We start from the raw sequence: 16109 nt of genomic DNA, 5'->3' as shown, positions 1-16109 counted from the left end.
GTGGGTTGGTCCATGGTTTTGCTTTTTAACTTTTAATTCTCTCATTTGCTAGATTTGTATTTTAAATTTTTATACATTTGCTTGTTCATTTATGTACTTATTATTGTTGCGCATGTATTCTCATTTATTGTCTTAGTGTTTAGTTTGTGTTTTTGAGTTTTTTTGATCTAGATTTTTTTTTTTTAATTGTCTATCCCTTTGTTTATTTTTATTGTATATTTATTTTGCTATTCATTTGCTTGTCTTATTTATCACACACACACACAAAAATATGTTTTTATATTTTCTAGATTGTATTCATTTTCTTTTCTTTTTGTTCACTCAAAAAAAGAACAACAATCCAAAAGAGGAACTACAGTGAAAAATTAGAAATTGTACATTTGAAGTACAATGACAAGACATGGAAACTATTACAATTTGAAATTATAAATGGGTTTGGGTTTGAGCTTATGTGTGGATGTATACGGATTTGCTTACACATATATAGTTTTTTCTTTGCTTGGTATTGGTTTGGTTTTCTCTTTTTGGACTTTATTCCTTTTTAGGTCTCAATCTACTATCTTCTTTCTTTATAGAGTTGATGTTAAAAAAAATTACTCAATGGAATTCAACAAATAAATTAGTATAAATTGCATAAATCTCATAATGAAATTAGTAATGGATCATTGACTCAAGCACTAGATAGTTAAATAGTGATACAGTAATACATATATGATAGTCTTGAAAGATATAAAGTATCTAATTGACATAAACCTAATCATATAATGCACTAGAATTAAACATCCAAACCTACTAAGCCATAATATTATAGAAGAAAATTAAAAATGTAAAACTTAAAAGTTGGATCAAGGGGACCCATATTTATTCAATTTATTAAACATATAAATCGTATTTGTTCATATTTATTATTTTTGAAAGTATCCTCTGAGAGCCCATATATAAATTATTCCCGTTAATTCCATATCATTGTTGGAGTCTCCAGGTAAGAATGGCTTTGTATAATGCTTTCTGTGTTTTTTCGTTGAACGCTCTGTTGATTTTTAGTGGTTTTTATTATTTTGGGTAGTGTCCGGTGGAGCTTGACATCTTGTGCTGCTGATAAATATAACTAACTCATTAAATGCATCCGTTTTTGTCAAGAAATATGATGAATTGTATTGGTGGGTGTTTTGAATTTTCGGTGCAGGGATTTTTACGTTTATGCACTTATTTTGATTGGTCTTCCAATGGTATATGAGATTTCTCTTTTCTAAAGCTCTGAGGATTCAACTTTAGTTTAAGCTATTCTTTTCCTGGAACACACCTCTCTCTTTTGCATATACTTCATTTTATCTGCTCAACTTAGATTAAACTTGATTTTCTTTTTTTATTGAAAACAAATTAACCAGGGTTGCCCCAAAATTTTATGGAAATTCGATTATCTCATAATAACCTCAATGTATTCTTAGGCTTGTAATTTCAAAACCCACAAACAGAGTAAGGGTACATTGGTATGTGACTGGTTTTTATTATTCTTTTTTGTCAACATTCAAAAATTAAAGGATTGAATTTATTTTAAACACGCATAAATAGTCGGTGAATCTTTTCATTTCAAATACTGCAAAGTATGAATATTTTTGTCCATATTTCTCCTAAATAGATTGGCCACAATCATAAGAACTGCTGATTTAATTTAAGAGAATACTGCATATATGCCTTAGCTCCATATTGATTTGCTTGGAACTTCCATTCAGAGCCTCCCTTGTCCAAAGCAGCCTGCATCACCTTATTAACAAAGAGATCATGACAAGCATATCCTGGACATGAACCATTGTCCAGTGGACATAATTATTGTATTTTAATAGTTGATATAGATAGAATCTTTTGAAAAGGTCAGCCATCAAGTTTTTCCCCTATTTTCAATATCTGTTTGGAACTTTTGTTCAGAGACTCCCTTGTCAAAAACAACCTGCATTACCTCATTAATACAAAGATCATTACCACCATATCCCGGACTGGAACAATGGACTGCTAGACATAACTGTTTTCTTTTTAATATTTAATAGAGATGATAGAATTTTTGGAACTTACATTCAGAGACTTCCTTGTCCAAAGCAGCCTGTAGTGCCTCACTAACACAGAGATCATGAAAAGCATAGTCTGGACTTGAACCTCGGTCCACCAGACATGACTATTGAATTTTGACATTTGACAGAGATGATAGAATTTTTGGAAAAGGATAGCGATCACGTTTTCCTCTATTCTCCATATTACAATTGCCTTTGACAATTTAGTGGGATACTGGTGTCATTAGATGTCAAGAAGAATAGCAGATCTTTCATTGGGATAAGTTTTATGATAGTCGATACAATTCTCAAAATTTTAGTGGAACTCAGGTCAATCTGTTTTCACATATTATTGATCTTTGCATGGACTTGTTATGGCAGCTCTTAGGACAGAAGTTGTTGCATGATCAACAAGAAGAGACTGTCCAATGGAGACTGGAGGCAATTCTCTTTCATCAGGATCAGATGGGACTAAGAGGAGAGTAACATACTTTTATGACCCAGATGTGGGAAACTATTATTATGGACAAGGTCATGCTATGAAGCCTCATCGCATACGATTGACACATACTCTACTTGTTGAATATGGGTTGCACAAGGAAATGGAAGTTGTTAAGCCTTATCCTGCAAGAGATAGAGATCTCTGTCAGTTCCATGCAGATGATTACGTAGAATTTTTGAAAGGGATAACTCCAGAGACAATGCAGGACCAAACCAAAGCATTGCAACGGTTTAATGTTGGAGAGGACTGTCCAGTTTTTAATGGGCTGTATCAATACTGCCAAACATATGCTGGTGGCTCTATTGGGTGTGCCATCAAGCTCAATTACAAACAATGTGACATTGCAATTAATTGGGCTGGAGGTCTTCATCATGCAAAAAAGTGTGAGGCGTCTGGATTTTGCTATGTAAACGACATTGTTCTGTCCATTCTGGAGCTACTGAAATATCACAAGGTGTGTTTCCAAATGTTTTCAGTAACTGCATTGTTTTCTTTTTCTTTATATAGTCAAAGTAGCCCAGAATTTCCTTTTTGTTAATTTTATTTTTCTGTTTTGCAAATGTCTTATTAGTTATTGTGAGGTGATGTTTTTTCTTTGCAAGCATGATTACATCTATTGACCCTGACTAGTTTTTTGTAATTAGGTAGTCATGTCTCGCTACTTCTGCATTCAATTTTTCAATTATTCTAGTGCTGCTAACTTATATAAACTAGTTTTAAAATTGAAATTTATAAAACAGCTGCATGTTATAAATTGGATGAGAGACACTAATGCTGGAATACAGATTTGTACTGAGATTGATTACGAGAGGATAATTACAACTGAAATTCTCCATAAATCATAAATTTCATTCAGTTAGTATATTCAAATTTTGTGCAGCTTGAGATTTGAACACAGTATCTTACATTTTGTTTAGAAGTTATATACCATACAGCAGAAACACATTTCTGGAATGATTATCTTTGTGTTTCCCAGTAGAGTCCACTTTTTTCCAATTAGGACTTCTTTTTCCCCTTATATAAGTTGTTGGATCAAAATCATTCTAGTACTTGAGAGATAACTTGCACCCATTTAAGTGTTTTGAGATGGGCCATGAAATGTCCAGATACAATCAATGAGCCTCTGAAAGTACTTGTTTTTACTTTTAAACCCTATGTTATGCATAAAAAGAATCACTTATATCTGGAAGCTATATTCTGATGATTTCTAAATTTATTTCCTTTCATGCTTATGCTCACATTCCACAGGATCTAAAATGAACCCCAGATTAATAAAGTGCTCTTTTTATTTTTGTAAAATTTTCTTAATGATTATTATTTTGATGCTCCCTACAAAAATAATGTTTTGAATAACATGATAAAAATAAATAAATATGGTGTTTGCAAGAGCAAGTTTAAAATATTTTACAGCATTATTTCAACAATTACAGAAAGTGCTTAATAGGACTGCATAGCTAGAATGTCTAGAAACTTTCAGGGAGCGCTAGGACAATTTCGACATAGAAAGGTAGAAGAGTTTTATTTTAATGTTTAGATTGAAATAAAAAATTTAAATCCTAAATAAATTGAATTTTACTTCTTACTTCTCAACCTTGTCAGTTGATGGTAATTGGTAGATGGAACAAGACCAAAAATACAATGAATCACATTATTGCATATGAACATTCTACTCATGAGTGATGAGACTATAAGTTGAGCCACTAATTTGAAGTAATTAGAATAATACCATATATGTGGGTCAATGTAGAACTATGCTATAGACTATGTGGTAAATAAGAAAAAAGTTAAGAGTTTTTTAAAATTTCCAAAATAGAATGGAGTATACTTAATGAATGGATGAGATATACATGGCTATTGCATGGGACACCTGGCTGATGGCCTATGTTTTTGTGACTGCAAAAAATGCTTCAAGGTTAAAAATGATGAAGGGCAATGTAATTATTACACTCATAATATTCTTATAATGAAATATACCCATGTGCACCCCAACTAATCCTCGGAGATCCACATCTTCCTTTTCAAATTCTATAGCAACCTGACGTTGAACATACCAAGGTATGTTGATTTTCTTTGCTTAAGCTACAAGTGATATGAACTCTGATCAACTTTCTGCCCTATTTGAGTTGATTTTGTTTTTCTTGATGATGAATGAAGATACGTGAGAATCAATTACAGTTAGCTTCAAAGAAACTTGGACTTTGTGAGAAAGAAATGTTATAATAAGCTATCTATGTTCTATGGTTTTTGTTACTATACACCTTTCTCTGTCCAGTGGGTTACTATGTGCTAAACTTGCCATTTTTAGTTGTGTTGGAATTGTAGAAAGGACTATAGGGTTCTGCAAAATGAAGAAACTTTTTCTTTAACTTCATCTTTCCCTCCTCAATGCATATCTGATCAATAGCATCACAAAAAGATCAAATTACATTATTGCCATCAATAGAATCCACTCTTTAAAGCCTTTCAAAAAATCTTTTCGGACTCAATGCTGCCTTGTGCAAGAGAATGCTCATAGGATTGCACATATGTTGAATGATGACATTGAATACACTCCTCATGGGATTGTTGATGAGACATCTCTTACAAATCCTCAGTTATTCTAACTTCTAACATCTTAAAAAATATTTTAAAGATTTCTCAAAGTGTAGAAGCCTTTCTGCTTGCATGATGGATAGTCTAGGCTATACGAGTAAATGTGTGTGATTACACGTCTACAATTTTCTCTCCAATTATCATCAAGAATGAAGCCTTTACCTTACTCCTGTTGTAGGCTCGGATATACATAGCCTGCATACCTTGAATATGCCTTCTTAAGGAGTTCCATTTCTATCACGAAACCTTTTTTTCACTAATATGAATGGTGGTTGCATATAGCGATAAACATCTACACATTCCTCTATACATACAATCTACAAAGCATTGATTTTTGGTTTATAAACTTAAGTTATCATTCTGAACATTGCTGCTTCTAAATTGTGAGCTTCACTCTTAGTCCAGGTGGCATAATATAAACCATGTTAGCACATTAATAAGAAATTTAGGATGAGTGAACAATCCTCTTGGTGTAAGTAGTTATTATGCACAAGCATTGCATTTGTGAAGCTTTATAATTCGGTATAAGCAGTGGTATTGAAGATGAAAATAGTAGAGCTTGTGTTTGCATAAATTTCATTTCATAGAGGTTGTATAAGATAATGTGCTCCTTAAGGATATTGGATTCATATTAATTTATTGGTGTAGTTTGTACACTTTGTGGGCCTGATGGTACTGGCTTTTAGGGTTTTTTATGCTTTGTAGAATTGTTTTTGCTTTGATTTTGAAATAATTTATTGAAATTTTCTCTTTGGTGCAGTTTATTAAACTACGCATCTTGCCGTATTCTAAAATAAGCATCTTCTTGTTGTCTGCTGTGTTTTACCTTCAATTTATTTAGATTCCCAGTTATGATTGGTTGTAATACTAATTTTAAAGTTTCTTCTAATAGTTGACACAGGATAATGATATTTGCCTTCTACCTTTTCAGTGTTGTTAAAAGGGACTGCATCTGAATACTTTTGTTTTGATTCTTTCATTATATTTTCAGACATTTCAAAATCATTCCCTTCATAGATTTACTTGCTTATTACATTATTATAATATTATTTTGTTGTCAGCGTGTTCTGTATGTTGATATTGACATTCACCATGGTGATGGAGTCGAGGAGGCTTTTTACACAACTGATAGGGTCATGACTGTTTCTTTTCACAAATATGGAGACTATTTCCCTGGTTCAGGTGATATTCGAGATGTTGGATATGGGAAAGGAAAGTATTATGCTGTAAATGTCCCCTTGAATGATGGAATTGATGATGAAAGTTTTCAGTCTCTATTTAAACCCATTGTTCAACGAGTGATGACAGTCTATGATCCTGAGGCAGTTGTACTTCAGTGTGGAGCTGATTCCTTGGCTGGGGACAGACTAGGCCGTTTTAATCTTTCTGTAAAAGGCCATGCAGAGTGTGTGCGATATATGAGGTCATTCAATGTGCCACTTTTGCTCTTGGGTGGTGGTGGATACACAATCCGAAATGTTGCTCGATGCTGGTGCTATGAGGTATTTATCTGTAATCTATGGGTTTTTAAGTTTCAAATGCTTGGACTTCAATTCTTTAATTTAATCAGTTTTTTCTCCCAAATGTCCAGACAGGAGTTGCAGTTGGAAAAGAGATTGATGAAAAAATGCCCCAGAATAAATATTATGAGTATTTTGGACCAGATTTTAGTATTAATGTGGCTCCAAGTAATATGGAAAACAAAAACTCAAAACAGACGTTGGATAAAATTAGGTTGATAAGAATTTCTCTCTTTCCAGTGTTGTCATATCTAGCACAAATTCTGTAGAACTTATTGGGCTTTGAAATATGAAATTTTAATTTATTTTATAAGCCCATCCATCAATTAAGGCCAATGTGTTTGATATACCTTAAAGGAAATATCAGTTAATGTTTTTAATTGACAGGTCCAAAGCTCTTGAGAATATTAATAAAATGCCATGTGCCCCAAGTGTACAATTTCAAGAGCGGCCTCCAAATACAGATTTTCCTGAGCAGGTACATCTATATATGCTTCTTTGGAAGTTTCTTCTTATGTGAGCGAGGATATGTTTAATGAAATTTATACATTGTTCGGTTATCGTTTTGAGAAATTGACAGGAAGAAGAAGATTATGATGCAAGCAGTAGAAGTCGTAAGTGGGATGGTTTAAGTTATAATTCCATCTCAGAGAATGGTGAACCAAAGCATCAGAATCATCATGTGGAGTAAACTGCATTCATTTAGTATGTGTAAAATATTCCAAGGTAATCACAGTTTTCTGCTGTTGAAATTGTAAAACAACAGTTGACTTGTGCCTGTATGACATTATATCTCATTTGCATATTTAAGAATTCTTTTAAAATGTTTACTGCTGGAAGCCTCAGCATAGAGACATATTCTTCTCTAGGAATACATATCTAGAGAACGTCCTGTCCCTGTCTTTATATAGGCACTAGAAAACTAAAAAGTGTTTATTGTTTTGCATGCAAGAAAGATGCTGCTTCTATCGATATCAAGAGAATGGCTGAAATTATTGTAGACTTACGTGTAATCATGCTCATCAGTTATCAAATTTGTTTTGTACATGTATTTCAAGTTTTCTTCCTTTTATTTCAAACAAGCTGATGGTTATATTTATCTATTTAATTTCACAAAGTTATTTTTAAGAGAAAATTGCCTCAGCATATGGTTCTTGGATTTGATATTCAGTGCCATATGTAATTAGAATAAAAAACTCATTTCAATGCTACTTGTAATAACCCCAACTGGTTATAACTTCATCAAACATCAAATTCTTCTCTAATTCAGTTGTTTGACATTTCGTCAAACACTTTGCAAGCAAGCTCTAATACCAATGTAATAACTCTAACTAGTTATAACTTTGTCAAACACCAATTTCTTCTCTAATTCAGTTGTTTGACATTTCGTCAAACACTTTGCAAGCAAGCTCTGATACCATTGTAATATCTCTTGGCAATTCGAACCTCAACTTGTTGATTTGTAGGTCAAGGAAAATTGTCAAACACTTCCAATACGATCTCTATGCTTGCTGTTTCTAAGTTTCAGACTGATTATGCTTGCTTGAAATGATATCAAAGGGAATCTAAAATCCTGTAATTGATTACTACCATATCTAAGAAAAGAACTAAATGCATATGCAATTCTCTTTTGGCTTTTCAAATGCATATAGATGAATTCTAAATGAAAAATGTGCACTTAGAGCCAATTGGTATTTTGTCAAATAGTTGGCATGCATACTATTATGTCAATCATGGAAGATATAAATATGCACATTACATCAAATATATTGACCTACAACTTATCACTCCTTTAATGAGATATTTTCTAATTCAATGCTTAACATAATATTCCAAGGCTCTTGGCTTTGCAACCCCCAAAAAAATTGAGTAGAAGTGACATTATAAATCTGATATAAAATGTGCATCTATAGCTACTTATGACAGCCACCTTTACAATGCCAAATGACCAATTTAAATGATGCCAATTGATTGTAGAACTTGATATAGAAATCGCCTAATGAAGGAGATTAAATTACAATCATAATCAAGCCAAGTACTATAGCGCGGGTACTGTTCATGACATTGTAGCAGCCAGCAATAAATGTGTTCTCCAATTTAAGCACATATAGAACTCCAGAATGAAGCTCTCTTGAATGCCAAATTCAGTGGATATTTCACCACTTCAAATGGTTGCAACACTGAAGAATTGACGCTCTCCAATGGCTAATTGAAATCAGAAACCCTTAGTTTCTTCTCCCAAGTTTATATCAAATGTAATTGACAATAATTGGATGGCTAATAATGAAGCTCTCACCTCTATTTATTCTTTTCCTTCACCTTTCTAGAAGGAAATAAAATATTATTTAATTACTCTCTTTAGAAGCTTCCCCCTTTTCAATACAATAATTTAATTGTCCTTCTAGAAAATGCACTCTCTAGAAGCTTCCCCTTATCTAATACAACAATTATTTGTGCTTCTAGATAATTAAATTTATTAAATATAAAGTCACCTTTAGATTTATTTATTTATTAACTTCAATTTAATTTTTTTCTCCTTATTTCTCCACTTAGCCTTTGAAGAATGAAAAGCTAAGAACTCCATTGAGGGCCCAAGAGATGGGGAACGTTATAGTCCGCCCTCCTTGAAATTGCTTGCCCTCAAGTAATTTAGCAACACAATGAACTCCAACCTCCACTTAGATCCCAAATGAAGTAGTATGTGACACCCATGTTAACATTGAACCAACTGCATACCACTAACATCCTCAGGACCAACAACATAAATTGCAGTATATCACTCAAAACCTGTGCTAATGATGTAGGAGTTAGAATATCACTGAAAGAAAATCCCACAAGAAATATCTTCAACCTGGTCCCAACCCATACAATATATATTGGACTGGAATCTTGATCAACAATCCCTTGAAGAGACGTAGCTACAGGAGAATCATATACACTCATGCCAATTGTATCAACAATAGGTGTAGCCACGTCAAAATTTGTGGAAACAGAAACATTACCAACTGCTGCAACACAGAACTGAATCTTTACAGATGGTGAAAGTTGAGCCCTACTCCACTCAAGTGAGTGATCAACATCAACCTCAACCAACGGATTGTCATAAGACAATGTTGCATCCATGTCGAACATAGGACTGTCTATGAAGTGAACATCAACACTTTGTTGATCGATAGTATAACATGATTCTGTCACTATATCACTCACCTCATCAACAATAACAAGTGTACTATCATCAGAGCACACATCTACAACCGCTTGCATACTGCTAAACTCCTTGTTGGATGGCTCAACTGACACCGAAGTGGCTGCTGATATGACAGCATCCTCGCATGCTCCTACTCCCACTATCACTACATCGCCATCAAATACGTGATCCGAGAAACTCATGCCAACAACTACATCATCTGACTTAACCTGACATGAATTATCATCACATTTCACTCTTTGCAAAAATGATATCATGCTCTGCTCAAATATCAGATTTAGAATCAGTTGGGTCATTCGTTTGTGATTTTGATTCATCTCATTCTCTAGCACATTCAATTGTTTCACAATACCCTGTATCACAGAATCTCCATCCCTTAATGGAGAAGTACGCCCTCTGCGGGTATAATGAGTACCAAACCTTCTGTCACCATCCATAATGCTGAAAACCAAGTCCTCTACCTGTGAGTCAAAAGAAAAGTGATGAGCACTCCTCATAGTGTAATGTTGATAAAAACTCCCAATCTCATCTTCATCAAACTGTGAATCAGAAGATGGCTGCACTCTCTTAACTCCAAACTATTGGTTGGGCAGGATCTTGGGCAACCCTCTCAAAAAACTCAACCACCAAATCCCTATTGGGAAGCATTGTAACCATAGTCTCTACAATCTTCCTCACCAATCGTCGTATAGCACGAGAGCCCCGAATTAGAGTACCCTCAGATATACTATATGAAACCTCTCGCAAATCCGAGCTCTCAAGCAAATACTACATGAATGACTCAGTACAGTAGAAATTATATGTGGAAGCATCAATCTGCTCCCTTGCAATCCACAACTGATCCCTCTGAAAATGTGACAATGCCAACTGTTCAATGCTACTGACTGTATGAAAAGAAGAAATAGATTCACTTCCAATAGAAGGAAGCAAATCACCTTGAGAGCCTGTCTCCACTAATGCTCTCACCTCCTTTGTACATACTACACTCATATCCTGGACGAATGTGTTCGCCACATCATCACGTCCCTCATCCTCAACCGTAGAAGAAAACTCACCACCAACCAGAATATGTAACTGAACAGGGTATAGGGTTGGTGTCGACTATACACATTCTAACTCCATGGTGACCTTATCCAACAGTGACTGTGACTCCTGGAGAGCCAATTGAATACACTGAAGAGAGTCTACAGTCACCTCAAGCTCCTCCTCCCCTTTCCCTAGCAACATCTCATAGCAAGTGCTACCCCACTTCAGAAGGTAATCCCTATCAGCAACTAGCTGAGAGTAACTATGCTTCAAGATCCTAACAGCCTCTCGAAGCGCTTGAACCTCTGCTAAAGAAAGAGTACTATCACCATGCTTATCAAACATAGGAGCACCCCAACTAGATGTAGCTAACATCTGACGGATAGTATCATAATGCTCAAGAGCTAAAGAAATGTTACTATCACTCATCTTCAGCTGATAAGTCGCATGATGCCTCCGTAATCCCTAACTCCTATGCAAGCTCTCTATCTCACTGCATTGATATAGGAAACTGAATAAGAACTCTCCACCACAAGGTCGCTCATACAGGTGCTATCTTTCTCGCACAATTCTGCATCTGACATACAATTGCCATGTACCTCAACCAACTCCTTATTCGAAGAAATGGAAGTCCTTGCCGTATCAATCTCCTCGCATGTCTCAACTTCCACCTCAATAGTAAGATCCTGTAAGCATTGATCTTGGGACTCATCCGAAACCTCCTTGGAGTCGTCATCCAATATTTGACAAGGGGTGTCGTACCTAGTACATCGCATAGCATTATCAAATGGATCATCAGATGTTTCGATACTATTTGCATCGACATCTCCTGACAAAGCCTCAATTGTGGACTCCTAACTCTGAACACATGACTCAGCCCCAAGCTGCAAATCAATAATACTAGAGCATAAACCCACATCTACTGACTCTGCTGGAACACCTACATCACAACTGAGTGACTCTATACATGCCTTTGTTCCACCTGAGGAAGCAACTGCCTCTTGCACTGTAGCAATACCATGGGATCTCACATACAAATCTCCAGGAATAATCCTATCCTCGAGAGAGCCGAACGTATTAGTGGTAACAACTGCATCAATTGTCTTTGCACTAATTGTAACAACAACTCTAGGAGCCTTAACTTGCTGAAGCTCGGTGCCGCTAAGTCCATTGTCAACACTACAGATAGGACTAGCAGGTGTTGTACTAAATATAGGTACATCTGCATCAGGGACTCCTGTCAGAGAAAACTCAAGCTTCCTTCCCTACAACCTCGATGTCGGCCTTCTAAAGGTGGAAACCATATACCTCGCCGCCCTTTCAATTGTCTTTGGATCCGACAAGCTCTCCGTCAATCTCTGTTGATGAAGCTTAAGTCTCTCCATACTCTCTTGCAAAGCATTCGTCTTCGCGCTAACTTCATCATTACTCCACTGACTTCTAGAACTGCCAGTCCTCCTATGTCTATCCATGACTAGAAAATGCTAGAGTGCTGGTCACTCCAAATGCAACAACAAATCTGACAATAATATAAATTTCCTACCCCATAGGATGGCAGGAAACTGCTCTGATACCAATGTAATAACCCCAACTGGTTATAACTTCATCAAACATCAAATTCTTCTCTAATTCAGTTGTTTGACATTTCGTCAAACACTTTGCAAGTAAACTCTTATACCAATGTAATAACCCAAACCAGCTATAACTTTGTCAAACATAAATTTCTTCTCTAATTCAGTTGTTTGACATTTCGTCAAACACTTTGCAAGCAAGCTCTGATACCACTGTAATATCCCTTTTCAATTTGAATCTCAAGTTGTTGATTTGTAGGTCAAGGACAATTGTCAAACACTTCCAATATGATCTCTATGCTGCTTGTTTTTTGAGTTCCAAACTGATTATGATTACTTGAAATGATATCAAAGGGAATCTAAAAGCCTGTAATTGATTACTACCATATCTAAGAAAAACACTAAATGCATATGCAACTCTTTTTAGGCTTTTCAAATGCATATAGATGAATTCTAAATTAAAAATGTGCACCTACAACCAATTGGTGTTTTGTCAAACACTTGGCATACGTACTATTATGTCAATCATGGAAGATATAAATATGCACATTACATCAAATATATAGACCTACAACTTATCACTCCTTTAGTGAGATATTTTCTAATTCAATGCTTAACATAATATTCCAAGGCTCTTGGCTTTGCAACCCCCCAAAAAACTGAGTAGAAGTGACATTATAAATCTAATATAAAAAGTGCATCTACAGCTACTTATGACAGCCACTTTTACAATGCCAAATGACCAATTTAAATGATACAAATTGATTGTAGAACATGATATACAAACCACCCAATGAAGGAGATGAAATTGCAATCATAATCAAGCCAAGTATTGTAGTGCGAGTACTGTTCATGACACTGTTCACGTCACTATTCACAGCATTGTAGTAGATAGCAATAAATGTATTCTCCAATTTAAGCACAAATAGAATTCCAGAGTGAAGCTCTCCTAAATGCCAAATTTAGTGGATATTTCACCACCTCAAACAGGGATTTTTTTAGTGGCGATTAGTCGCCAATTGGCGAATGTCTCGATCGGGCTATAGAAATTGGCGAAAAAAAACACCGAATGCTAGTTGACCGGTTTGCCCAGATTTTATAAAATACTCATATAGTGGTCGGAATGTTCGCCACTATTATTACGTAATTTCAGTTTGGTAGTTGGGTTCTTCGCCCATATTTCTCTTTAATGTTTACTCTTATTCACCACAGAATTAATTGAGTGTCTCTTTTGACGATCATCATTCGCCAAATTCCCATTTTCCTATGTGAAATTTTTATTTGTCCTAGGACCCAATTCACCATGCATCACACACAATGGGGTCCCAAATTCCCGCCCTATTCGCCCACTTGATTACTTGAAATTACGCGGGCTTTGCCAAATATTAGTTCTTATCATATGTAACGGTCGGCCCATTCACCAAAATGAAAACGGTTTATTTGTAGTTGTCTATTTAAGACATGAGTTTCATTATTGAAACATGTCGAAAGAAGGAGCCTTCTTCATAGTATTGCGATCAGTAGAGAACCGGAACGACTACGACTACGAGTCCATAGTATTTTATTGCAGCCTTAATTTGATGGAGATGTCACAGTCAAATTTAAATAGGAAGAGGAGTAGGACTAATGAAGGTGGAGATGTCCAAGAGAGGCCAACGAAATGCAAAAATATATCTTCATACTTTGGCGGGGGTAGACGCAACAGTGTTGGTCAAAGTAAGGAAGGTACATCATCAGAGGAGCCTGTACAATCTCAACCTACATAGGAGTCCATTCAACAAATTGGAGAGCCTAATAAATTTGGTGACAGAGTTGCAGATTCTGATATCTCTAATGAAGATGACCTTGAAGAAGAATATCCAGTAAAAATTAGTTATGTAGCATTGCCTATAGTTGTTTAAGATCTATAAATATCAATAATGGAAGTTGTCACTCGTGGAGTTCTAATTCCTTTTTATGTGTATGGGTTACTTGATGCATATGTGTAGCATTACTAATACTCTCAACTATTACATTGTGCGTTACAAAACTCTGCTTTGTGTGCAAGAGGATATCTATTTGGCACAAGTCTTTCTTGTGTGTTATTGCTTTGCATCTTTTTTTTACCTTTCTCTAGAAACACAAATTAGGTATAGGTAGAATAGATACAGGTTTGTCCCACATTTGTGAGGCTTTCCATATTGTTGGTGTTGCATAGAACATTTGCCTTGAATGGATAGTTAAACTTATCAATACTTTCTAGCATGCTTAGTGGGACCTGAATCCACAGTTGATCAAGTCTACTAAGTTCTTGATCTTTCCTAGTTCACATATTTCCTTAAATATTTGATAACTTTGTTTGAGACAACCTAGACAACAATGACCCCTAGAAACCAATGACCCCTAGAACTTTTACAAGATTTGCAACACAATCTAATTCACATATCCTAGTGCATTCCCTTGTCTTGATGCCAAGAAAAATAACATGAACTGTGTTACAAATACATTCTTAAACAATACTATTTTCCTAGGGTTTAATAGTTTGTCTTTACGAGTTTTAGGTCATTGATTTGAGATAATCTTTGCAACACAAGATATTAGCTAATTATCATCACAATTTGTTTTAGAATTTTGTTGGATCAACTTTAACATAAATCTCAAACACAATCAATACACAACAATATATCCAAATTTTAGAAGATCACTAGTTAAATTTTTTGATATAATTATGAGATTTGAACAAGATACAATGTTGCACAATTTCATCGTGGCACAGTCTCTCTTATTAGGGGTTGCCAGAGTGTCTGAAGTGATTGGTGCCAACAACTATGTTATTTTGCACCTTCACCTCTAATGCTCATTAGTCTTGTCCTTGCAACTTGCCTAGTGCTGGCTAGTTGGTTGATCAAGGGGCTCTGATCCGAATTATGATTCTGGATTACAACACCTGGTGTGAAACCTGCGGTATTGTTAATTCTAATGCAAATAGCACAATTTCAGTACAACAGATTATGCAAGCCAAAAGTAGTTCATTTCATTCAAAATTCAATTTTATACAATGTTTGATGAATCTGAAGGGCCACCAACATCCCTTCGAAAAGAAATGAACAAATCACATAATGTTTATTACATAATAAAATATTAAAACTATGAAAACTATTTCAAATTTTATGTCTACTTGTAGAAGTCATAACTTTCAGCACAGCTCAAAAATGTACGCTGCTTACACCGTTGGAAAGATAATCAAATTGTCTATCTCCAAATTTCAAGAGAAATGACTCTTGGGAGCTTTCAGGGCCCAGAAATGCTCCCAAGGCCTCCGAAAATACATAATACTAAAGTATAAAAAATACTGGTAAAATAGATTTCAGTGTTTTCCCATTTTTGCTTTTATCGGCCCCCTCTGGATCATCATAGACCATGTTCTGATCATTCCTCCCCCCTTTAGAGGCAATGGGCCCCATTGCATGCACGCACTGCTGTAGGTGTGGAAAAAGAATCTAATTTTTTTCACGTGTAAGCCACTTCCCTTGATGAGCAAACTGACCTGCTTTCACCACACGATACAAGTAAATAGTCTGGTTCTTCAAGTTCTTCATAGACTTCTCTACAACTTGATCAGTTTGGAGTGGATTAGCCACTTCTAGGTTTAATTCTAGATGGTTG

General features: G+C 35.3%; 1 protein-coding gene across 1 annotated transcript in view; it reads left to right on the top strand.

Moving 5' to 3' along the window:
• The first annotated feature begins 874 nt into the window (after positions 1-874).
• LOC149544384 (histone deacetylase 19-like) overlaps positions 875-16109 on the top strand; it is a 97049-nt gene continuing 81814 nt past the window's right edge. The window contains exons 1-6 of the mRNA XM_089798826.1: positions 875-982; positions 2427-3001; positions 6201-6641; positions 6731-6873; positions 7047-7137; positions 7240-7385. Coding sequence (XP_089654952.1) covers positions 2474-3001; positions 6201-6641; positions 6731-6873; positions 7047-7137; positions 7240-7350 — 1314 coding nt within the window. The 5' untranslated portion in view covers positions 875-982; positions 2427-2473 and the 3' untranslated portion in view covers positions 7351-7385. The remainder of the gene's footprint in view (positions 983-2426; positions 3002-6200; positions 6642-6730; positions 6874-7046; positions 7138-7239; positions 7386-16109) is intronic.

The sequence above is a fragment of the Cupressus sempervirens genome, chromosome 8 (genome assembly GCF_028749045.1).
Source record: "Cupressus sempervirens isolate cs-2001-9-10 chromosome 8, ASM2874904v1, whole genome shotgun sequence".
In the NCBI taxonomy this organism is placed as follows: Eukaryota; Viridiplantae; Streptophyta; class Pinopsida; order Cupressales; family Cupressaceae; genus Cupressus; species Cupressus sempervirens.
The sequence above is the reverse complement of the archived record's forward strand: the minus strand, read 5'-3'. Positions and strand labels throughout refer to the sequence as shown.